The sequence below is a fragment of the Scyliorhinus torazame genome, chromosome 31 (assembly GCF_047496885.1).
Source record: "Scyliorhinus torazame isolate Kashiwa2021f chromosome 31, sScyTor2.1, whole genome shotgun sequence".
Lineage (NCBI taxonomy): Eukaryota > Metazoa > Chordata > Chondrichthyes > Carcharhiniformes > Scyliorhinidae > Scyliorhinus > Scyliorhinus torazame.
In genome coordinates, this window is record NC_092737.1 from 7,063,475 (window position 1) to 7,087,927 (window position 24,453).

At 53.4% G+C, this 24,453-nt stretch overlaps 1 protein-coding gene across 1 annotated transcript in view; it reads right to left on the reverse strand.

Moving 5' to 3' along the window:
• Positions 1 to 1,769: 1,769 nt before the first annotated feature.
• The window catches only part of LOC140404554 (segment polarity protein dishevelled homolog DVL-2-like), a 78,376-nt gene continuing 55,692 nt past the window's right edge, over positions 1,770 to 24,453 (reverse strand). Inside the window, exons 2-15 of the mRNA XM_072493157.1 lie at positions 22,201 to 22,270; positions 17,164 to 17,285; positions 16,740 to 16,846; positions 16,218 to 16,347; positions 14,371 to 14,461; positions 12,114 to 12,183; positions 10,880 to 11,019; positions 9,968 to 10,044; positions 8,873 to 8,940; positions 7,920 to 8,054; positions 6,094 to 6,225; positions 5,352 to 5,528; positions 3,857 to 4,084; positions 1,770 to 2,971 (exon numbers count right to left, since the gene is read on the reverse strand). Coding sequence (XP_072349258.1) covers positions 2,523 to 2,971; positions 3,857 to 4,084; positions 5,352 to 5,528; positions 6,094 to 6,225; positions 7,920 to 8,054; positions 8,873 to 8,940; positions 9,968 to 10,044; positions 10,880 to 11,019; positions 12,114 to 12,183; positions 14,371 to 14,461; positions 16,218 to 16,347; positions 16,740 to 16,846; positions 17,164 to 17,285; positions 22,201 to 22,270 — 1,996 coding nt within the window. The 3' untranslated portion in view covers positions 1,770 to 2,522. The remainder of the gene's footprint in view (positions 2,972 to 3,856; positions 4,085 to 5,351; positions 5,529 to 6,093; positions 6,226 to 7,919; positions 8,055 to 8,872; positions 8,941 to 9,967; positions 10,045 to 10,879; positions 11,020 to 12,113; positions 12,184 to 14,370; positions 14,462 to 16,217; positions 16,348 to 16,739; positions 16,847 to 17,163; positions 17,286 to 22,200; positions 22,271 to 24,453) is intronic.

A 24,453-nucleotide genomic window follows, 5' to 3' on the forward strand; every position in this document is an offset into this window, starting at 1 on the left:
CATATCAATCTTCTAACCTGAACTTACAGCAAGGCTGTGTTACTGTGAGGACACTTCTGGATTGATCCTTTCCCATCTCAGCCCCCTTACTTGCTCAATTGAGTGGCAAGGTCTCCAAGTTAAACCTAGAACAGATTAACGTCACCAGTTGACCAAAGGACATCGGCATCACTGCGCTTAATGCGATCGACGGCTACGACTAAGTTATTCAGAGCTGCCCCCCCAGCACGGTGACACACACCAGCATCGCTGAGGTTATTCAGAGCTGCCCCCCAGCACGGTGACACACACCAGCATCGCTGAGGTTATTCAGAGCTGCCCCCCCCAGCACGGTGACACACACCAGCATCGCTGAGGTTATTCAGAGCTGCCCCCCAGCACGGTGACACACACCAGCATCGCTGGTCATAAAGCAGGGAACCAGGACGATGGAGGAACCAAACCCATGACCTCAAAACGTTGCAAGAGGTCCACCCAGTGAATCAGCCTCAGATTTAACATCTGCCACGTCCATTTAATCAGGTTTCACCAGTGGACGAATGGCAGAACTCGCCGATCACCTCCACTCGGTCATCAACATCCACTCCTCAACAGAAAACCAACGGCCTCGGTCTTGAAAATTTCAACCAGCCCCCTCGCGGACCAGTGTCGACAGAGAGAGAGCGAGCGATCTCCAGATTTGTGCTGCCTCGTGTTTGAATAGAACAATGCCACGGCATTGCAAGCGGGATCGTTCTTCCAAAGTCCACTCGCCTGGCCGTGCAAAACTGGAATGTTGCTGGAGCGAGAGACAGAGCGGGACAAACACAAGAACGCCAAATTTCAAAGGGAACAACAATTTGTGCTCCCGGAGGAAAGGGCGCGAATTGGCTCCAGCGGCAGTATAAATTGTTGTGATGGTCTGAAATTTGGCACTCCTGTATTTGTCCGGGCGTGCAGGACGAGAAACGTTGGTGACACGACCCTCTTTCCAGCGATACCTTCTGAAGTATTGTACTGGTTGTAAAACGCTTTGGGGAAACTCACCGTTGCGAAAGGTGTCGTTTTTTTTTGTGGGTCCTGATTTCGCTGCTGAATGGCCTAATTTTGTGCCACCATTTGTTTGGGCCAACCCTTCCCCACCACGATCAACGCCCAACTCACGCAACTGGCTCTTCTTGTAATAGAAAAAAAATAAAACAGGCTCCATCGTCCTTGCCTGAGGAAGGAGAAAAATGATAGGTGGAGTTGGGGGGTTGGCGGGTGGTCGTGCTACGAAAATAAGGGACCCGTTGCCCCACGCCAACACCGTCTTGCCATGGTGAAGCAAAGCTTGCTTCAAATCCCTCCGTGCCCTGGCCCCTCCCTATCGCAGTCATCTCCTCCAGCCCCTACGACCCTCTGCGCGCCTCTACTTCCGGTCTCTTGCAACCCCCTCCCACCCCCCCGCCCGTTTTCATCGCCCCGGCACTCAGCTTGCCTGGGTGCCGAGTTCCTGAACCCCCCCACCCCCTCCAAACCTGCCCACAACCTCTTTCCCCAATCTTTTGGTTGCCTGCTTGAACATTCCACGTGGCTCAGACCCAGTTTGGTTTTGTCGACAGCTCTCCCCGTGAAGCCACTAGAGGCGCCTCGGGCCAGGGCCACGCATGCAACCGGCTGCGACTGAGGCTCCAGGAGAAAGCGACGCCAAGCTACGACGGGCCCTATGGAGAGCGCCGCTGCGGAAACAGGACGGGGGAAATCCCCAGTCAGACGAAGTCGGCTTTGCAGCAAAGATTCGCAAGACATTTTTAAGGTTTAAATTTTTTTTTATTAATTTTGTCTTTAAAAACTCCAAAATCATTGCAATACTGCACTAACAACTTGATTACCAATGGGTCGTTCCTTCCAAAAACATTCCAATAACGTAAACCTTTATTCTACAATTTAACAAAATATAAAGCCCAGACTTTCCACTTTTCCTCTGAAGTTATACTGCAAGGCACCAGAGACTTGCGAGCTTAACTGCCCCTTTAAAAGGCTGGGATTTCACCGCAACCCTGGAGGAGTTAAGCTGCTGTGCAAGTCGTTTAATTCTATTTTACTTTATTTTTTTTGCAGGCGACGCGATGGCGTTTGCAGCACAAACTCGTCAGGGACATCGTGATTACAGTGGACGATAATACTCAGTCCTGGTATATAATATTTTAAAAAAAACAGGAGAAATAAAGAGGCTAGGAATTGCACTTGTTAATTGTACTTCAATTAAATTATACTAAAACGCAGTTTATTTTAAAATACTTGTCTCGGTTTCTGCTCCCGCAGTGAGTTCCCGTGTCCTCGAGAGTCACAGCCGCTTGGAAGGTTAGCCAGAGACGCGCCAACTTCAGTCCAGGCTTCAGAACTGCAGCCAGCCCCACGCAGAGCTTGGTGTGAAAGGTGACCGTATTTACAGTGTACACAAAAGTTAGTGTTAGATCTTCGGTCGCGCCTCCTCGGATCTCGAGGCCGGCGCGCGCACGAGGAATTAAAAACTCGAGTCCCCGGCGCTACCGCCCGAGTCACATGACGTCCACAAAGAACTCGCTGGGGTTTCCCATGGCCATATGGAAAGACTGGCGGCTGGCGGTGAGCTCGGGGGGCACGGAGCCCAGGTCGCGGACGGGCGGTGCCCCCGGCGGCACGGCGGCCGAGGAGGGCAGCGGCGGGGGCTGGGGTACCATCATCACCATCAGGGGGTTGTACTGCAGTGGGACCCCCGGTGGCCCGTAGGCGTGGACAGAATGGTGGGAGCGCACGCTGCCCATCACCGAGTGATGGTGGCTCCGGTGACTGTGCTCGCTGGTGGCGGCCGAACGCTCGCTCCCGGCGTGCTCCCGGCGCGCGCTGTTCCGCGTGGAGTACTCCGACTCACTGCCACTCCCTGACTTGGAGTCGACCGTTTTCCCGTCCTTGTCTTTGCCCGTCCGCCTCTCACTCTCGCTGCGGTTCGATCCACTGCTCCTGCTCCCTGTAACAGAGCGAAGATTAAAACTATTACTTTCCAGAAGCTGCAGCTGAAGGAATTTAAATGTAATTAATTAAATCTGGGACAACGACGGAGCCTCAGCGATGGCGGCCGCTCGCTCATCCATTTCAGAGAGGGGCAGTTAAGAGTGAACCGCGTTGCTGCGGGGTCCGGAATCAGGCGAAGGCCAGACCGGGGTAAGGACGGCAGATTTCCCAGTTGCCCTCGAGAAGGTGGTGGTGAGCCGCCCTCTTGGCCGCCGCAGTCTACGCGGTGCAGGTGCCTCCCGGGAAGGAGTTTGACTGAGCGACAGTGAAGGAATGGCGACACGGATTGGGAACGGGGAACGTTCCGACGGCGGCGTTCCCAGACGGTGGCTAACCTCGTCCTTCCAGGTGGGAGAGGTTGCAGGTTTAGGAGGCGCTGTCAAAGGAGGGGGGGGGGGGGGGGGGGGGGCTTGGCAAGCTTGCTGCATCAGCGGCCACACTTCAAAGGTACCCCAAGTGCTTCGGGATTCCACGGGCTGGCGAAAAGACGCTAGACAGGTACATCTCGGATTTGCATCTAACCGTACCACACCGTGACGCTCCAGGGCGGTGCCCGAACCCAACCGTCTCCCCCAGACCCATGGTATCTCAGGGCCGAAGCTATGAAACAAAGCATCTCGAGAAACACTGCGAGCCCAAGGTGGAGACTCCTGCGCCCACCTTACGTGTGGTCTCTCCCACACCTTGGAGTGAAAAATCTTCCTCGAAGATTGCATTTGAAACACTTTTCAATTCATTTCCGCTGCTCCTGCTGACCTGAGCCAAGTTGCCCGAGTATTTTATCTCCCTCCGGCACTGATGGGACGGGCCGGACGCATCCACTAAATAAATGTTTCCTCACCTTCGCTGTGCTGGCTGCCGGCACTGCCACCTCCCCCGTAGCTGTAGGTGGTCAACTCGTGGTAGCTGGGTGGCTGGGTGGAGTAGGGGTGGGGGGGCGGGTACGGGTATTGGAAGGAATGCATTATGGGCCACGGGGTGGTGCCGGGGTGAGGGAGGGGGGCCAGCGTGTCTTGGTCCGAGGCGCCGCTCGACCCGTCGTTGTCGTTCAAGGAGAGGTTGGCCAAGTCTGGTTCCAACAGAAACACGGGTCAGTTACTCATTCAGCACAAACCCAGTCAGGTCACAAACCCTCCCCCCAGAACCCAGTCAGGTCACAAACCCTCCCCCCAGAACCCAGTCAGGTCACAAACCCTCCCCCCCAGAACCCAGTCAGGTCACAAACCCTCCCCCCAGAACCCAGTCAGGTCACAAACCCTCCCCCCACAGAATGAGGGGGGGGGGGAGACGGTGTGCCCAGTCAGCCCCAACCCTGGTTTCATCTTAACCACCACAACCCACCTCCTCAATGCCTCCTCCTCCCTCCAAACACACGCCCCCATCCCCTCAGACCTAACAGCCTCCCCCACTTCACGATCACCCTACAGACGGCACGGTATCACAGTGGTTGGCACTGTGGCTTCACAGTGCCAGGGTCCCGGGTTCGATTCCCGGCTTGGGTCACTGTCTGTTCTCCCCGTGTCTGCGTGGGTTTCCTCCGGGTGCTCCGGTTTCCTCCCACAAGTCCCGGAAGACGTGCTGTTGGGTGAATTGGACATTCTGAATTCTCCCTGTGTGTACCCGAACAGGCGCCGGAGTGTGGCGACTAGGGGCTTTTCACAGTAACTTCATTGCAGTGATAATGTAAGCCTACTTGTGACAATAATAAAGATTATTACTATGTAACAAACATTCCCTTCCCATCCCATAACTCCATCATTCCAGTCCTCGGGATTTGAAACACCCAGCGCACTCGGCGATGTTTTTCCAAATCTGTTTCCCCAGCAATGAACCCCCCCCCCCCCCCAAGAAAACAGCTCAATAGGAACAGGGGGCCATTCGGCCCCTTGAATCTGTTCTGCCTTTCAGTTGCATTGTGGCTGGTCTGTATCTTCATTCCACGTTCTTGAAGAAAATCCGAAGTTTAGAAAACGCGTTTGGACCCCCCCCCCCCCCGCCAGCCCCAACAGTTATCTGGGAGGGCGTTCCATTTGAATCTAAAGTTCTGCCCCCCTTTGTTCCGTACTCCCCACATCACACAACCAGAGGAAGTAGTTTCTCTCTCTCTCTCAACGCTATTGAATCCTTTAATTGTCTTAAACGCCTCAACCAGATCTCCCGTTAAACTTCTACGCTCAAGGGAACACAAGACTAGTCTGCGCAACACGCCCCCGTAATTTAACCTCTGGTAAGTCTGCAAGGCACCCACTCCAAAGTCAATACCCCAACGTTGCCGATCCACGAGTATAAACCTTACTGTCCAAGGTGAGGAAGAGGCTCTCTCTGGACACACTCACAATTTTCACAGCCGCTGAAGTCGCCGAAGATGTAGTAACACTGCTCGGAAAAGGTTATTTTGTTGACCGTGTGACGGACGAAGCCTGCTTTCAGTAGGTTGCTGGCGTACTTCCTCGCCTCCCTGCGATCCTGGAAGCCCTCAATGTGGTGGTACAGCCAGTCCACGACGTCGGAGCCTGCGAACAACACGAGGTTTAGTCCAATCCCTTCCCGCTGCAGCCGGGCACACGGGCAAAGAATGTTGGGGCACGGAGGCAAGCCGGAGCGGGCATCACAGCAAACAAAAACGGCAGACAGTCCTGGGCGGGAAACAGTCCTGGGTGGGGGCTGGGGGGGGGGTTACAACGAGCAACCCTGACGGGGTGCTCTCTTAGAGGGTGGGTGCACACTCGAGGGGCCGAATGGCCTCCTTCTGCGCTGTAGAAATTGTACAGCTCTATTCTATGGTTGAGTCTGCGGAAGAGCAACTCTGTACAGTTACACGGTGAATAACACTCGCACCGTCGAAGAGAGTAACGCTGAACAGTAACTTTATAATTACGCAGCAATTAACCACTTTTGAAAAAGTAGGAGCTTAGAATGCGAATGACCTTTACACTGGAAGTCTATGGTTACATGTTAATCACCTTGGTGAATAAGTAGTGTTTTGTGTCTACAGTGAACACCTTTACGGTGTTTATTCTTAAACTTGTCAGCATACACGATCTTGAGTGATACAAGTCTTATTAACAAGTCACCTACCTAAGAATGCATTGGGGATTGTAATTTTCAGCCACATTCTGTCCCGAACTTCAAGGCCAGATTCAGGAGAAGCCATCGCCTTAGCAACAGACATCATATCCGTGTGTATCGATAAGTTGAAGTCATCAAACCCTGGAGAAAGATTATGCAGATGGATTACAACACGATCAGGACAGGGGCCCAACACACACGGAATATCCGCTCGCTCCATTTATTCTCGCTGCTCAATCTTTAGGTCTCTAAGACGATTGGCAGGCCGACAACCAGCATTCAGGAATCAGGCAACATCCCACTAAAGCGCAGGCAGGGGGACAACATTAGGAGGACGGGTCGAACCAACGCGCCTCTCAAGTCCCGAGTGCCCCTGGCTAACAGTTACCCCTCAACCAACCTCTCAAAAACAGACTGTTTTGTCACTATCTCAATATGAGCTTGCAAATTAGGCGAAGAAGGCCACTCGGCCCCTCAAGCCTGTTCCGTCATTCAATGAGATCTGATTGTAACCTCCCCACCCCTCACTCCCGATAACCCCTCACTCCCCTTTGTTTATCAAGAATCTACCCGTCTCAAACATATTCAATTTGAGGAAGGGAATTCCAAATACTCAATACCCTCGGAAAACATTTCACCTAAACTCCACTGTAAACGGGCGGCCCCTTATTCTGAACACACTGCAGTCTGGGGGAGCGTCCTACGTGCAGTTTGGCTGCCGTCTTTCCTACGTTTTAAGACAAATCCTTCGGCAGGTTGTGGGTGCCGCTGGCTGGCTGGGCAGGCACTGGTCTCTAGCTGCCTCGAGAAAGTGGGGCGAGCTGCCTTGTTGGAACGGCAGCGGGTCCACCCACCGTGCCGTTTGGGGAGGGAGTTCGAGGATTTTGACCCAGCGACAGTGAAGGAACGGCCGATATATTTCCCAGTCAGGGTGGGGAGCGACTTGGAGGGGAACGTTTACAAAGCTTTGAAAAGCCCAGCAGTGGCCTCGGAGGCTGTGAAATGAGCGACACAAAAGCTCTCTCCCTTTACTGCTCGAAACACTGCTGACTGAGTACCACACTATCCTTTAAAAAAACAATTTATTTTTTAAAGAGTATCCAATTCTTTTTTTTTTTCCAATTAAGGGGCAATTTAGCATGGCCAATCCACCTACCCTGCACATCTTTGGGTTGTGGGGGCGAAACCCACGCGAACACGGGGAGAATGTGCAAACTCCACACGGACAGTGACCCAGAGCCGGGATCGAACCTGGGACCTCGGCGCCCTGAGGCAGCAGTGCTAACCCACTGCGCCCCCGTGCGGTCCTGTACCACACTATCCTAATCCAAATCAACTTGCGACCGTGGAGGGAAGGGAGAGGAATTGACACAGCAGTCGAGAATTCAGAACCGCAAGATAATCAATCACCTAAACGAGAGGGGCTGACAGGACTGAGAGTCCTGCTGCCGATACAAATGGGAACAGGGAGCAGGCGACAGGGTCCCCAGAGGAGAGGATTCACCAACTGGTCTCTGGGATGAGGGATTTCTCGAATCTTTGGAATTCTCAACCCCCAGAGGGTTGAACACCTTCAGAGCCGTGAACAGGTTCTGTCTCTCAAGGGAAAAGGAGAGCAGGAGCGAACATCAACTGTGATGATACATATAGTCCACCCCAGCTGGCTGGGCTCGGCGGTGTTCCTTTGGGAAGACAACGGGTGAGCCACATCCCCACTGGTGCAGGTGTCAAAGAAGCTTGGATCGATCGATCGTGACTTGGGCACGGCCCACGGGTGTTGTGCTACCCAACCAGGACTGACACGTTCCCCCCCCCCCACAACGGGAGTGACTTACGCTCGGTTTCAGTGATCGAGCTGCTCGAAGTGATCGTGCTCATGGACGAGCTGGCTCCGTAAGCTGGATAGGCTCCAGTCAGAGCGACGGAGTGAGACACCCAGGCGGCTGGATCGATGGGTCTGATGGGCTCATCTACAGAAAGAGGCACAGAGAATCGCATCAGTGAGTGTGGGACATCTGTAGAGGAGAGAGAGGGAGAGGGACAACAACAAAAACAAAACAAGAGAACAGGGTCAACAAGAGGTTAAAGCACAAAGCACTTCAATCACTCGGACAATCAAACTCCCCCCTCACTGTGCTTCCCGCCCCCATCTGCACTGCATTATCACACCTGGGAGAGAGCTTAACTCTGTATCTAACCCCGTGCTGTACCTGTCCTGGGAGTGTTTGATGGGGACAGTGTAGAGGGAGCTTTACTCTGTATCTAACCCAGTGCTGTACCTGTCCTGGGAGTGTTTGATGGGGACAGTGTAGAGGGAGCTTTACTCTGTATCTAGCCCCGTGCTGTACCTGTCCTGGGAGTGTTTGATGAGGACAGTGCAGAGGGAGCTTTACTCTGTATCTAACCCCGTGCTGTACCTGTCCTGGGAGTGTTTGATGGGGACAGTGTAGAGGGAGTTTTACTCTGTATCTAACCCCGTGCTCTACCTGTCCTGGGAGTGTTTGATGGGGACAGTGTAGAGGGAGCTTTACTCTGTATCTAACCCCGTGCTGTACCTGTCCTGGGAGTGTTTGATGGGGACAGTGTAGAGGGAGCTTTACTCTGTATCTAACCCCGTGCTGTACCTGTCCTGTTTGACGTGGGCAGTCAAGAATTGCTAAAATGCCTGAGCTTGAGGCATTGAAACATCGCCTCACAAATCAATTAAAACTTATTAGTGAGGAACAGAACATTCTGCTCTTAAATGCAGTGAAATGTTTAGTCTTCATACTGCTCGTTTGACACTTACTTCTGGGCAAGGTGAAATAGCCCTGAGGCGATGGGTCCCAGCATTTGGCAACTGTTAAAATGATTGGCCTTAAAAAGAGGGGAAAGAAAGCATGCCGATTAATGTCAAACAAAATATACAGGAGCTTTCAAACGGGGGAAACACATCGCATTTTTCAACTCCACTTTCCTGCCCATCGCCCGTACTTATCCGGAGACCCAAAAACCTGTCTGCCGCAACGGTGGAGCGTTCCGAGTGAGGGGGCGGATTCCTAAGATTCACAAGCCTTTGAGTGAAGAGTCATTTGTTCATCTTGCGTGACCCATGCAGTGGACAAAAGCGACCAGACTTCCAACTGATTCCTTGACGTGATTCCAAGCTGTGGAATCGAGGCCCCCCCACCCCCCGGTCATGAATGCAGCGGGAGAGTCATCAAACAAAGCTCAGGCCCTTTGCCGCAAGCGGGGGACAAAGACAGGAACCTAGGGACGGCTTGGGTTTCATGACCCAGTGTCCTTCTCAAAACAACCGGGGAACGACACCTAACTTGGTTGTGCAGAACTCGAGCAAGGCGCCTTGTACCCCGACTCCCTGGCAATAGATGCCAATCGCCGCCCTAATTGCTTGCTGCACCCACATGTCAACGTGTGTTCCTGCACGCCCAAATCTCTTCGAGTAGCAACGCTCACAAGTTTCTCACCCTTCAACATTCTTGTGACGTCACATTTTTGAGGAGTCCCTCGAATTGAAGAGGGTTGCAGATTTCCGCCCCCTTCTGTGTGAAGAGGCTTCTCCTGGCAGCCCCTCTGAATGGCCTGGCTCGACCTTTGAGTTTCTGCCACCTTTCCACTCCCCTCCCCACTACCCCTGGTTCTGGACTCACCACATCAGAAGAAATAGTTTTGTTGTATTTATCTATCAAACCCTTTTGACCAGCAGAATCTGTCATCATAATTTAACTGTCTCAGACCGGGTACCACCTGCCTGGCACCTTCCCCAAGGCGAGTGGAACAATCGACACATCCACATTCAAAGACAGTATGATCAACAGGCTCGCTCACAGCGAGGGTGGGGGAGACAAGCTATTCAACAGTGTCAGGCGGCACTGTCACTTACCCAGGCTTGTGAACGATCTCCCTCAGAACCCGCACCGCGTCATCATTGCTCATGTTCTCAAAGTTTATATCGTTCACCTGAAGGGGAAGAGGGAGCCACAGTGAGTGATGGAGTGAGCAGGAACCCAGCGCAAGCAGTCACACGTGACCATTAACAATTCTGCAGCCAGCAAAAAAAAAGATCCTCCCCATCCATAACAACTCGGTACCCAGGCGTCACAGCAAGGCAGCCCCGGACATTCACAGCTTTACCCCGAGTGAATCCCCCACCAGCAAAACCCTGGAGGGGACCAATGTCTAGAGACTTAACAGAAGTCATGAGTGTGATGGGATACTCTCCACGTGCCTGGATAAGCAAGTACCAACAACGACACAACACACATACACAGGCACACGACACACAGGCACACGCACAGGCACACAACACACAGGCACGCACAGGCACACACACAGGCACACATACACAGGCACACGCACACCACACACACAGGCACACGCACAGGCACACAACACACAGGCACGCACACCGCACACACAGGCACGCACACAGGCACACGACACACAGGCACGCACACCGCGCACACACACAGGCACACCACACACATAGGCACGCACACCGCACACACAGGCACACACACAGGCACACGCACACGACACACAGGCACGCACACCGCACACACACAGGCACACCACACACACACAGGCACGCACACGACACAGGCACGCACACCACACACACAGGCACGCACACCACACACACCACACACACACAGGCACACGCACATGCACACCACACACAGTCACGCACACCACACACATAGGCACGCACACCGCACACACACAGGCACACACACCGACACACATCCACAGGCACGCACACCACACACACACAGGCACACACACACGAACTTACCTGTAACAGCATGTCACCCGGTTCAATCCTCCCATCTGCAGCCACTGCTCCACCTTTCATTATTGACCCGATGTAAATGCCTCCGTCCCCTCGCTCGTTACTCTGGCCAACGATGCTGATGCCCAGAAAGTTGTACTTTTCTAGAGTGGGAGAAACTGGAATCAGTATGTTCTGTTTTCTGAGGACCGGGACAGCATCGCTGCATTCGATGCCTCGTCCCATTTGTCTCCAGAGATAGGAAAAGCCTGCATTTCCATAGCACCGCCCCTCCGCCCGTCTGAAGTGAAGTCACTGTTGCAATGTGGGAAACGCAGCAGCCAATTTATACACAGCAACGAGATCGTGATCTGATGATCTGCCTGAGGGGAAATATTCGTCAGGACACTCCCCAGCTCTTCCTTCAATCGCGCTGCGGGATCCGTTACGTTCTAGGGAGCCTCAATTTAACGTCCCACCCGAAAGACATCGGCCTCCAACTGTGCGGCGCACCCTGATCTCGGGCACTGGAAGCGACGGCCTAGATTTTATGATTAAAGTGCGATCAGGGTCACGGCTGATGATCCCCTTCAGCTCTAAGCACCCCTCACAAGCCAAATGACCCCATTCTTTTCTGCAATTCTGTGAGCGACGACTGGCTTACACGCACAGCATAGGAACCTCGTGACACAGCACACCTGGAACACCATCTGAAATTCTGGTCTCCGTATTTAAGGAGAGACTTGCATTGGGGGCAGCTGGTGACGGCTCATTAAATTGATCCCTGGGATGAGGCGGTTATCCTGGGACCAGAGAGGCGGAGCAAACATGGTCACAAGAACGAGGGGTGATCGCAATTAAACATACAGGACTGTGAAGGGGTTTGTAAAGGCGGTCACGGTGAGGTTGCTTCCCCGTGGGTGGGAATCTCGAACAGAGGGGCCCAGTCTCTGGATAAGGGGCCGATCATTTCGGACTGGGATGAGGAGAAATTGCTTCCACAGCAGGGCTGTGGATGTTCGGTATTCTCCACCCCAGAGAGTGTTGGGTGCTCCCATTGTTGAATATAAAAAAATGCAGGAATGGACCGATTTATGGTCTGTCCGGAGATCGAGGGATACGGGGAGTAGGCAGGAACGTGGGGATACGGCACCTCAACTAAAATCAGCCAGGCTCGACGGGCAGGGAGGTCAACTCCCATTGTCCGGGTCAGGCCTACTCGAGCACAGCAGGTTCAAGCATTGCAGAGCACACTCACCCATATTCAACGTGACTGTGATGATGTTCAGGGACATTGTCGAGTCGGTGACGCTGCTGAACGAGGAGGCCTGTGTGGGGTGGAAAACGGAAATGCCGAGTCAGAGCTGGGCCATCTCAAACCGATGGCCCCCACCTCCCAATCCCTAACACCCCCCCGCCCCCCCCCCCCCCAACGATGGCAACTTTCACGAGATTACTCAGGAGTGTGTGTGTGTCCCCAGTGGCAACTCCTGGTGGCGAGCTGCATATCTGATCCTGGTGTCCATGTACATATTCCGCGGCGGGAATCACTGGATGAGTAGCCCGGGCCTGCAACCACCCTCCCCAGCACCGGGGGGGGGGGCAAGGCGGAGACGGGTGGAAAGAAGGGCAAAGCAAGCTGCCGATCATTTCGGTCAGTTTTCAGTCAGAGGAAAGCAAAGCTGGCCAGGGTTCCCGCTCGCGAGTTATTCCGCACCCTCCCCAGGAACCACGTGTCGGCAACTATAAAGCATCCGCTTCCTCCTCGCTCGCTCCTCGTTCCAATTTTCAATGACTTTGGATAAAAACATAAGACATAGGAGAGAAGGGATGAGGGAGAGAGGCAGCCGGAGAGAGAAAGAGAGAGAGAGATGGATCATGTGTGAGAGACAAAGAAAGATAGAACACACGGGCGTGCAGGAGAGAGGAAGACGGAGCTCCCCACCTCCCCGCACATTATCCCTCAGTGTTGATGATGAAGAAACCACAGCCCTCTGGGCGAGGGAATTCTATCGAGTCACACAAATTAAGCTTTAATCCCGAGCCAGTTTATAGCTTTGCCTCTTGGGTTGTACAGCCACACAACAATGGGGAAAGTACCAGACCGAGACGAAACAATCTTCCTCTGAAGAGGACAATCCACCCGAGAGAAGACATTTCTCAGTCCAGGTTCTAAACGGGCGACCTCTTATCCTGAGACTGTGACCCCCCCTTCCCGGTCCTCAACTTTCCAACTAAGAGAGAAAGAGGCTCTCCTCATCGGCTCGGAATGTTATACATTTCAATTCTCATCCTTCTAATATAAAAGAGACTAGAAGCCCATTCTACTCAATGGTTTCTTATCAAGCAAGGCAGCGCGTAGAACTCCTACAGTGCCGACGGAGGCCGTTTGGCCCATCGAGTCTGCAGTGACCCACTCTGCCCAATACCCATAACCCCCTAACCCAACCTGCACATCCCTGGGCACGAAGGGGCACTTTATCACGGCCAATCCACCCAACCTGCACCATCTTTGGACTGTGGGAGGAAACCCACGCAGACACGGGGAGAGCGTGCACACTCCACACACAGACAGTCACCCGAGGCCGGGATTGAACCCGGGTCCCTGGCACCGTGAGGCAGCAGCGCTAACCCACTGTGCCGCCGCGCCGGGGACCAATCTAGCGAACCTTCGTTGCACCCACTCTGAAGTTAGCGCAGATTCTGAACACATCTGAGGAGACGTCCACCCCCGAAACAAGTAGTCGCCAACTGAACAGGATGAGTTTAACATTCGATACTAAATAATTTTGCCGGGGCGTCGTGAAAACAGGCCACACCCGCCCCCATGCGCAGAGGGCAGCCTGACTCAGAGCGTCAAAGCTGTGAAATAGATGAAAGGGGGTGAATGAGGGCACCGTTTAGTGATGTATCACAGTAGGTCCCTCGGGTGCTATTCACGTTGAACCACGACTGCAGGGCAAAGAGCGACGCTCCCTCCCAGTACCGTTCGCTGCGCGAGGCCTGCCTATTGCACTGCGCGGTCCCTTTAAGACCGCCACGTGGCCCAGCTCTGAAGAGGAATGTTGCTTGAGCCACGTGGAGGAGGCGGAGGGAGTGTGTCCCGATTGATGCTCAGAGTGCAACTTGGCAAAAGGACGAACCTGGGACTGAAGTCTAATTTGGAGGTTTAATCGGTGTTCAAACGGATAAAGGGTTTTAAAGCGGTAGATTGGGAGAAACGGTTTGCAGCGGCAGGAGATACGCAAATTGAATAGAATCGGTAAAAGAGCCAGAGGGAGAGAGGAGGAGCACTGAACGGATTCAATAGGAACTTTCCAAAGGGGAACGGGATAAATATTGGAAGGGGAAGGATCTGCAGGGCTGCGCGGGATGGAGGGCGGGGGAGGTGGTCTCTGGCGAAAGGAGGCCGAGGGGTCACGCGCTCGCGCTCATTTACACTTAGCTTTCGTGATTCAAAAGGCAGGGCCCTGGCTCCAAACACCCGACAACACAGTGGGCGAGGGTGCTCTTACCCGCTCGAGCCGCGGGGGCCGCTGCTTCCGTCTGCGGCGGTGACGTTTCAGGATCCGGGAGGAGTTGCTTTGTTCTGTGGAGCTGCTGAATCTAAAGGGGGAGAGGGGGGGGAAAGAGATAAAACATAAACGTGAACGAAACTCCATCTGTCCTCCGCCTCACGGACATTACCGCTGTGAGCTTGGTACGAAGTGGCTTTAATCTTTCTCGCGCACCTCGAGCCTGCTCTGCCCTTCAATACGATCCTGGCTGATCTGACTGGGGTCTCAACAATCCGGCCTGCCCCCCACTTAACCCTCAACTCTCTTGTAGATCAATAATCTGTCCAGCTCAACCTTCGATATATTCAACAAGCCTCCAGTACCCCATGGGGAAGAGAACTGCAAGGATTAAACGCCCCAGGAGAACAAAACCCTCCTCATTTTTGCTTTAAATGGGAGATCCCTTATTCTGATACTGTGCCCCTTCGTTCTAGATCCCCCCCCCCCCCCCCCCCAACAAGGGAAACACCCTCACAGCATCCACCCCTCAGAATCTTGTATGAATAAGATCACCCTCTCATTCTTCCAAACGCCAGTGAGTGTAGGCCCACTGACCAACCTTTCCTCACAAAACAAATCACCTACAGCCCAGTCGGCCTTCGGTGAATGTCACCACCGCAAATATCTCCCTCCGTAGGTAAGGAGGCGAACACCGCCTGCGGTGTTCTGAGCGCGGTCGAACTAACGGCCCTGTGCAGGTATGGAGGTTGGCGGAATGCTGCGAACCATACCCACACACGTCCCATCCTCGCACCGCAACCCCCCCCCCCCCTCTCCCCCAAACAGACCTCCCCCGCCCTCTCAGAAACTCTGGTGCGCGTTGGGGACACGGCTCCCTGCGTACCTGGCCACTTCACGGAAGCAGTCTCGCGAGCCTGCTCCGCCATTCAGTGGCATCTTGGCCGAGTGAGGGGAGCTTCACGCGAGCCTCGTTTGTGTTTAGCACTTCGGGCAAAATTAAGCTTTGAGTTTACGTTTCTGAATCCAGTCTTAAACAAGTGGTACACGAGCTCTCCACGAGAGGGCAGCTGCATTCAGATCTTACTTCCACATAGAGTAAGAAGTTGACTGTTGAGTAATTGGTAACTTATTTTACTCGTAATAAATAGTTTGTAAAAGTTCAGACGCACCAGCCCAGCCCTGTGTCGCAGAAAGTGCATCCTGTGGAACGTGGGAAGTCACCAATGCACCAGGTGTTTCAGACAAACACCTGCGGGAAGTGTCACGGGAAGTGCAAAAGCTCGAGTTCCAGCTATCAAAATTTGAAATTAAAAAGCAGAACTATAAAAAAAAAGAGAGTAATCTCAGGTTTACTCCCAATGCCACGTGCTAGTGAGCACAGGAATACGAGGATTGAGCGATTGAAAATGAAAATCGCTTATTGTCACAAGTAGGCTTCAATGAAGTTACTGTGAAAAGCCCCTAGTCGCCACATTCCGGCGCCTGTTCGGGGAGGCTGGTACGGGAATTGAACCGTGCTGCTGGCCTGCTTTAAAAGCCAGCGATTTAGCCCAGTGTGCTAAACCAGCCCCTCAGACGTGGCTTCCGATGTCTGAGGCACTGGACCGGCTCTGGGGCAGGTGAGGCACAGTGGTTAGCACCGCTGCCTCACTGCGCCAGGGACCCCGGGTTCGATTCCAGCCTCGGATGACTGTCTGTGCGGAGTCTGCTTGTTCTCTCCCCCCCCCACCCCCCGTGTCTGCCTGGGTTTCCTCTGGGTGCGCCGGTTTCCTCCCACAAGTCCAAAGATAGGGTGCTCTGTAAAGGAGGGCAGGAGGAAGGGTTATTACATCCGAGAGGTGTACCTGCTTGCTGCGTCATCCTCGTCTGAATCGCAGAAACTGGTTGTTTCGAGTTCGCTGCTCAGGAGCGTGGACGAGCTCTCGTAGCCAGCAAGGTGGCGCTCCATCTTTGGGTGCCCGTTAACTCTGGGGCCTGGAAGAGCGCAGAACACATCGCTTTAAAACTGTCACAACAGCCACATTGCAGCAACTTGCCCTAACTGGGCATGCACACAAACCTTAAAGCAGGCATTGATGATCAAGTGTACAAAAGGTGGTTGTTCCTCTTGTGGAGAAGGAGGGAGAGAAACGTAAACCCCAACTCACGACCGACCAGTGCGTTTGGCTCAGTTAAAGAGGTCACTGGACTGGGGCCTTTACATCTTTCGCAGTTGCTCCGACAACACCAACTTGAACACAGCAGTTTACACCACACATATTTGGAAGTTCGCTGCCTGGGTACAAATATTGGTGTACATCCAACCTCGCGAGGCCGGGCTAGGTTACAGCCTCCCCTTGGGTTCAGCCCCCGCCCTCTGCCCTCACCGTGCTCCATACTCTCTCGCCGTCGAGGTTTCTCCCTCCGCGACAGCACCACCGATTCCGTCTCGGTCTCGTTGTCCAAATTCTCCCGGCTCCCGGTCACGTTGGCGCTGCAAGAAGCAGGAAAAGCGTTCAGCCTCTCCTTTAGGGGGTGTGGGGGGAATCGCGCGAGAACAGAGAGACAGAACTGCAGCTTAAAAAGGCACCAAGTTTAAAACAAGGCAACACAGGCCTTCGGCCCGCCAGTCAAGATGGGGTTTCAAGTGGCGAATGAAGAGCTTCCTCTCTTATACTCCTCAACCTTTTTAAAACTATGCTTTTGACCATTACTCCCAGTCTTAGAGATACTCTCACACATCCCCCGCCCAGGTGAAACACGAGTAACCGATCTCAGCGGCAGCGTTAATAAACTGGTGGTGTTACTCACTGAAAGGATGGAGGCCTCGAGTCGCCAATTCCTCCCGTACGTTCTATCGGAGGGGGCACGTCCGCCACACTGCTGACAGGGTGAGCTGCCGGCTCCGACTGCGAACTTTCAGCGGAGACCAACTACGTGGGGGGGGGGGAAGAAACAAGAACGATATTAGTGCAGGACGAGCACGGGCAGGAAGGCAATAGGGAGCCACTCAAACAGCGTGCGCAGCTTATCCAAGGATGAGTACCCTCAGTGCGGCAGCTTTCTGATTAAACGGCACAGGAAAAACCCGTCCCCCGTGGATCAGACTCACAGCTCGGAGTTCACGTAGGATCAGCCCGTCTCAACCTGTACAATCGTGGTCACAACTGGCGACACCGCTCGGCCGGAGAAAGGGGGGGGGGGGGGGGGCAAGTCGGCTGAATATTGCCCAGCGGCCAACTCAACTCCCCCAATGCTGGATATCAAGGTTGAGCTTAGCTACGACGGTCTGCCTCCGTGGCGGAACAGCTCGCCGACAGGCGGCAACTGGGCTCAGAGGCGAGAAGGCCCAAATGGTAGCCCCCGACTCGGAGAGGAGCCCTGCGGCTGTGGCGCCAAGAGCAGCCCCACTCGGGGGAAAGCTCGCCGTGGAATCTGCAGCCCTCCTGGTGCGCCCCACCGCCACGTCGGACACGTGTTTACTTTCGAATGGGAAAATAACATTTGACGGATGCATGGCGGCCTGGGTGGGGGATGGGGGCGAGGGGGGAGAGAGAAAGAGTGTGGGGGCCCAAAGCATCAGTGCCATCAGCCAGGCTTTGCTTGCAGAAAGCACCGGGGAGATAGGAAGCCTCTTCTACTTGGACATCCAAGCACCCGGCCGCTCAATAAAGTCACACTGAAATGGAAAGTGATCCCATGGCGAGCAGTGAACAACAAGATTCTGCCGCAACAGCTTCCTGTCCAAAAAAAAAAACCCCGAGCAGTTTAAGCCATTACAATATGGGCCAACGTCGAAACTTTCGATTCTGTGACAGCTGTTTCCTATCAGAGAAATGATTGTTTCCTTAATGAGCATCCTGAAGGAAACAACAACCGCAGGCACTCTGCCAGGACAACTAATAAAAGGCCCCGCTGACTTAACCCCACAAAGGCTGTGACGTGTCCTCCACTAATGACAGGCAGTCGGCCGAGACGGCTCGTGTGGTTATCGCCACCCCGTGAGGCTGCATCATTATGTTGCCTCGTCCTCAGGGGAATAGCTTCCACACCGATGCCCTCCCACTCACCCTACTGCCCCCACCCACATCTCACGATCGGCAGGATTGCACCCCCCCCAGTTCCAGGGTGGCGAGGACAACAGTGTTGCGAGACGGGATTTGGGCTCGAGCGCAGACCGCACATGGAACCCGCAGCCCCTCCAGGCCTGCGAGCCGCCACGTTTGACCGGCTTGGGGGCGAGGCAGAAATCGCTGCACAAGTTTCGAAACGTAAAGGCCCAGGGTTGAGGTTAATGCTCCAGCGGCCATCTTCCCCACTTTGTTCCAGAGGGGATGAGGTTGTTTTAACTGTTAAGCATTAGATCGAGATGAAAAGACTCCGTCAAACAATGAAACACCACTCGAGGGCCTCTGCTGGCGGGCGTATTTTGCGCACGAGGTTTTGGCCGTCAATGCCAAGTCCAATTAATTTATTTCACTGCCCATTACTGTCAAGTTAGCTTATGGGCGGGGGACTTCCGGTGACGGCGGGCGGGAGGCGTCCGCACAATGGAGAGCCCCTGCTCGGGAACGGCAATTTCGGGGCTTTAAGCCCGGTCCCAGGGTCCACGGAGGCGGCAGAAGCAGGGAGAAGGCACGGAGGAGGCACTGAGAAGACACAGGAGGGAAAAAAAACCCCAAAGAAAAATGTCGAGGGTGAGCAAAAAAACGGCCGGAAAAAAACCAGCTGGAGGTCCGTCAAAGAACAAAGAACAAAGAAATGTACAGCACAGGAACAGGCCCTTCGGCCCTCCAAGCCCGTGCCGACCATACTGCCCGACTAAACTACAATCTTCTACACTTCCTGGGTCCGTATCCTTCTATTCCCATCCTATTCATATATTTGTCAAGATGCCCCTTAAATGTCCCTATCGTCCCTGCCTCCACTACCTCCTCCGGTAGTGAGTTCCAGGCACCCACTACCCTCTGCGTAAAAAACTTGCCTCGTACACCTACTCTAAACTTTGCCCCTCTCACCTTAAACCTATGCCCCCTAGTAATTGACCCCTCTACCCTGGGGAAAAGCCTCTGACTATCCACTCTGTCTATGCCCCTCATAATTTTGTATACCTCTATCAGGTCGCCCCTCAACCTCCTTCGTTCCAGTGAGAACAAACCGAGTTTATTCAATCGCTCCTCATAGCTTATGCCCTCCATACCAGGCAACATTCTGGTAAATCTCTTCTGCACCCTCTCTAAAGCCTCCACATCCTTCTGGTAGTGTGGCGACCAGAATTGAACACTATACTCCAAGTGTGGCCTAACTAAGGTTCTATACAGCTGCAACATGACTTGCCAATTCTTATACTCAATGCCCCGGCCAATGAAGGCAAGCATGCCGTATGCCTTCTTGACTACCTTCTCCACCTGTGTAGCCCCTTTCAGTGATCTGTGGACCTGTACTCCTAGATCTCTTTGACTTTCAATACTCTTGAGGGTTCTACCATTCACTGTATATTCCCTACCTGCATTAGCCCTTCCAAAATGCATTACCTCACATTTGTCCAGGTTAAACTCCATCTGCCATCTCTCCGCCCAAGTCTCCAGACAATCTAAATCGTGCTGTATCCTCAGACAGTCCTCATCGCTATCCGCAATTCCACCAACCTTTGTGTCGTCTGCAAACTTACTAATCAGACCAGTTACATTTTCCTCCAAATCATTTATATATACTACAAAGAGCAAAGGTCCCAGCACTGATCCCTGTGGAACACCACTGGTCACAGCCCTCCAATTAGAAAAGCATCCCTCCATTGCTACCCTCTGCCTTCTATGGCCTAGCCAGTTCTGTATCCACCTTGCCAGTTCACCCCTGATCCCGTGTGACTTCACCTTTTGTACTAGTCTACCATGAGGGACCTTGTCAAAGGCCTTACTGAAGTCCATATAGACAACATCTACTGCCCTACCTGCATCAATCATCTTAGTGACCTCCTCGAAAAACTCTATCAAGTTAGTGAGACACGACCTCCCCTTCACAAAACCGTGCTGCCTCTCACTAATACGTCCATTTGCTTCCAAATGGGAGTAGATCCTGTCTCGAAGAATTCTCTCCAGTAATTTCCCTACCACTGAAGTAAGGCTCACCGGCCTGTAGTTCCCGGGATTATCCCTGCCACCCTTCTTAAACAGAGGAACAACATTGGCTATTCTCCAGTCCTCCGGGACATCCCCTGAAGACAGCGAGGATCCAAAGATTTCTGTCAAGGCCTCAGCAATTTCCTCTCCAGCCTCCTTCAGTATTCTGGGGTAGATCCCATCCGGCCCTGGGGACTTATCTACCTTAATATTTTTTAAGACACCCAACACCTCGTCTTTTTGGATCACAATGTGACCCAGGCTATCTACACCCCCTTCTCCAGACTCAACATCTACCAATTCCTTCTCTTTGGTGAATACTGATGCAAAGTATTCATTTAGTACCTCGCCCATTTCCTCTGGCTCCACACATAGATTCCCTTGCCTATCCTTCAGTGGGCCAACCCTTTCCCTGGCTACCCTCTTGCTTTTTATGTAAGTGTAAAAAGCCTTGGGATTTTCCTTAACCCTATTTGCCAATGACTTTTCATGACCCCTTCTAGCCCTCCTGACTCCTTGCTTAAGTTCCTTCCTACTTTCCTTATATGCCACACAGGCTTCGTCTGTTCCCAGCCTTTTAGCCCTGACAAATGCCTCCTTTTTCTTTTTGACGAGGCCTACAATATCACTCGTCATCCAAGGTTCCCGAAAATTGCCGTATTTATCTTTCTTCCTCACAGGAACATGCCTGTCCTGTATTCCTTTCAACTGACACTTGAAAGCCTCCCACATGTCAGATGTTGATTTGCCCTCAAACATCCGCCCCCAATCTATGTTCTTCAGTTCCCCGTCGGGGAGTGGACAGGTCACCGCGGGGTCACCAGGAAAAATGGAGGCTGGAGCACCAGGGAAGGCCGCACTGCTTACGGCTGAAGAAATAACCAAGGTGATGGCTGCGGAATTTGAAAAGCAGTTGGCGCAGATTGCGAAATGCATGGAGACGGTGAGGAAGGAGATGAGGGAGGCTTTGAGTGCGCTGGTGGAGGAGGCGGTTTCCCCGGTGAGGACGGAGGTGGCGAGCGCCGTGGCGGAGGTGCGAGAGCAAGGGGAGGCGCTGAAGGAAGTGGAGGAGACGGTATTGCAGCACGGTGATCAACTTGCCTCGATGGGGAAAGAGATGCGGAAGGTGATGGATACTAACAAGGATCTGCGAGGAAAAATGGAAGACCTGGAAAATAGATCCAGGCGACAGAATTTGAGGATTGTGGGGCTGCCCGAAGGAGTTGAAGGACCGAAGCCGACTGAGTATTTTGCCGCGATGCTGGCAAAACTACTGGGGGAGGGGGAGGAGCCCTCCCGATATGAACTGGATCGGGCTCATCGGTCGTGGAGGCCTGTACCAAAGGCGAGTGAGCCGCCAAGGGTAGTGATTCTGTGCTTCCGTAGGTACAGGGTGAAGGAGAAGGTCCTGAGCTGGGCCAAGCAGAAGCGGGTGGTGCAGTGGGATGGAGCTGGTATACGTGTATACCAGGACTTTACGGTGGAGCTGGAGGCTTGGGGTGGGGGGTGGGGGGGTGGGAGCTGTGTAAGATTAAGGGTGGCTACGGGTAATCCCTGATTTATTTTTGTCATTTGTTTATGTAAACATGCGGGTTGAGGTTTGGGGGTTGGTGGGTAGATGGGATCGTTGTTGTTATTATGGGGACTGACATATCTTGCTGATCCCACCACCCCCCCCCCCACCCCACACACACCCCCACTCCCCCCGGCCATAGTGAAGGCTTCTTACCCAGGACACGACCCTCCCATTGAAACAGGGCAGCTTCGCATTGTCGTCAGAGATTTCTTCCTTCACGACGCTGAAAAGTCAAACACAGATCACAGTTAAATGCTGTTAGACCCGAGGTCAGCAGGACGAGAGAAATGAATGCTTCAATTGAATTTCAACTGAAATATAGCCACAGTCGCTTCTCTGGGCCTTACAGCTCTGATTCGCGGCAATGAACAGACGTGCCTTTCTGTACCTCCATTCAAAATCTGGATGGCCTGACTGTGTGAGACACATGATGAACTTGCTGAAGTGGAATCACTGTTGTAGTGTAGGAAACGCAGCAGGCAACATTTGCACAGCAAGATCCCACAGAGAATAATGGTGTCGTAGAATTCATGCAGTGCGGCAGGAGACCATTCTGCCCATCGAGTCTGTGTGGCCCCATGAAAGAGCGCCCCCTCCTTAGGGCCACTCCTCGCGCCCTATCCCCATAGCCCCACCCTAACCTGCGCACCTTTCGGGGACTTGTGGGAGGAAACCGGAGCGCCCGGAGGAAACCCACGCAGACACGGGGAGAAGGTGCAGACTCCGCACAGACAGTGACCCAAGACGGGAATCTAACCCGGGTCCCTGGAGCTGTGGAGCAGCTGTGCTAACCACTGTGCTGTGCCGCCCAAATCCCTGCACTGGGGCTTAAACATTCTGAATCCGAGATCGGAGGAGCCCTCCACCCAATCACGGCTGACGGAAAGGACTTTCGTTGAAGTTGATTTTGAGCGCGACATCCTTCCCGCAAGTCTGATCCAATCCCACGTTCCCAGGACATCTTGCTGGTCGCCTGCGCAGGAAGCCCACCCAGGCAGCCCCAAAACAATCTCCATAGTTGCAGGAGTCAGCATTAAAATGGGGACTTAAATATTAAGCTGCAGAGAAACGAGAGGGGGGCCCCGTGCCAAGGATATGAAACAAAAGGAGGTTTTTTTTATTATCTCCGCTGAGGACTGGGTCCAATGTTCTGCTCCTTTCGAACACACTTGCCACTGGTTTGAAGCACTGCCTGCTTCGAACAAAACAGCAGCAGAGTTGGACGGACGAAGGATTCAGAATAATCTGGCTGCACTCCACTGTTACAACTATGTAAACAGGACTGTTTATACTGGCTGGCTGGTGGGTATGCTTGGGACTGGAGGGGGTGGTGGGTTGGTTTGAATGCCTTGCGATGTAGTCGCTTCAATACACCCCATGAACTTGCGAGGAAAGCAAACATCTTAAATGCAACTGTGATTCCTGTCCCTGATTCGGCCAAAAAAGGTGGGCATCCCAGGTGAGCCCATAAATCACCTCACTGGCTGCTCATTCCGGGTTATTCCCAACACCTCACTGGCTGCTCATTCCGGGTTATTCCCATCACCTCACTGGCTGCTCATTCCGGGTTATTCCCAACACCTCACTGGCTGCTCATTCCGGGTTATTCCCATCACCTCACTGGCTGCTCATTCCGGGTTATTCCCATCACCTCACTGGCCGAGATCATTCCGGGTTATTCCCAACACCTCACTGGCTGCTCATTCCGGGTTATTCCCAACACCTCACTGGCTGCTCATTCCGGGTTATTCCCAACACCTCACTGGCTGCTCATTCCGGGTTATTCCCAACACCTCACTGGCCGAGATCATTCCGGGTTATTCCCAACATGTCACTGGCTGCTCATTCCGGGTTATTCCCAACCCCTCACTGGCTGCTCATTCCGGGTTATTCCCAACCCCTCACTGGCTGCTCATTCCGGGTTATTCCCAACACCTCACTGGCTGCTCATTCCAGGTTATTCCCAGCACCTCACTGGCTGCTCATTCCGGGTTATTCCCAATCCCTCACTGGCTGCTCATTCCGGGTTATTCCCAAGCCCTCACTGGCTGCTCATTCCGGGTTATTCCCAACCACTCACTGGCTGCTCATTCCGGGTTATTCCCAACCCCTCACTGGCTGTTCATTCGGGTTATTCCCAACCCCTCACTGGCTGCTCATTCCGGGTTATTCCCAACCCCTCACTGGCGGCTCATTCTGGGTTATTCCCAACACCTCACTGGCTGCTCATTCCGGGTTATTCCCAACACCTCACAGGCCGAGATCATTCCGGGTTATTCCCAACACCTCACTGGCTGCTCATTCCGCGTTATTCCCAACCCTTCACTGGCTGCTCATTCCGGGTTATTCCCAACACCTCACTGGCCGAGATCATTCCGGATTATTCCCAACACCTCACTGGCTGCT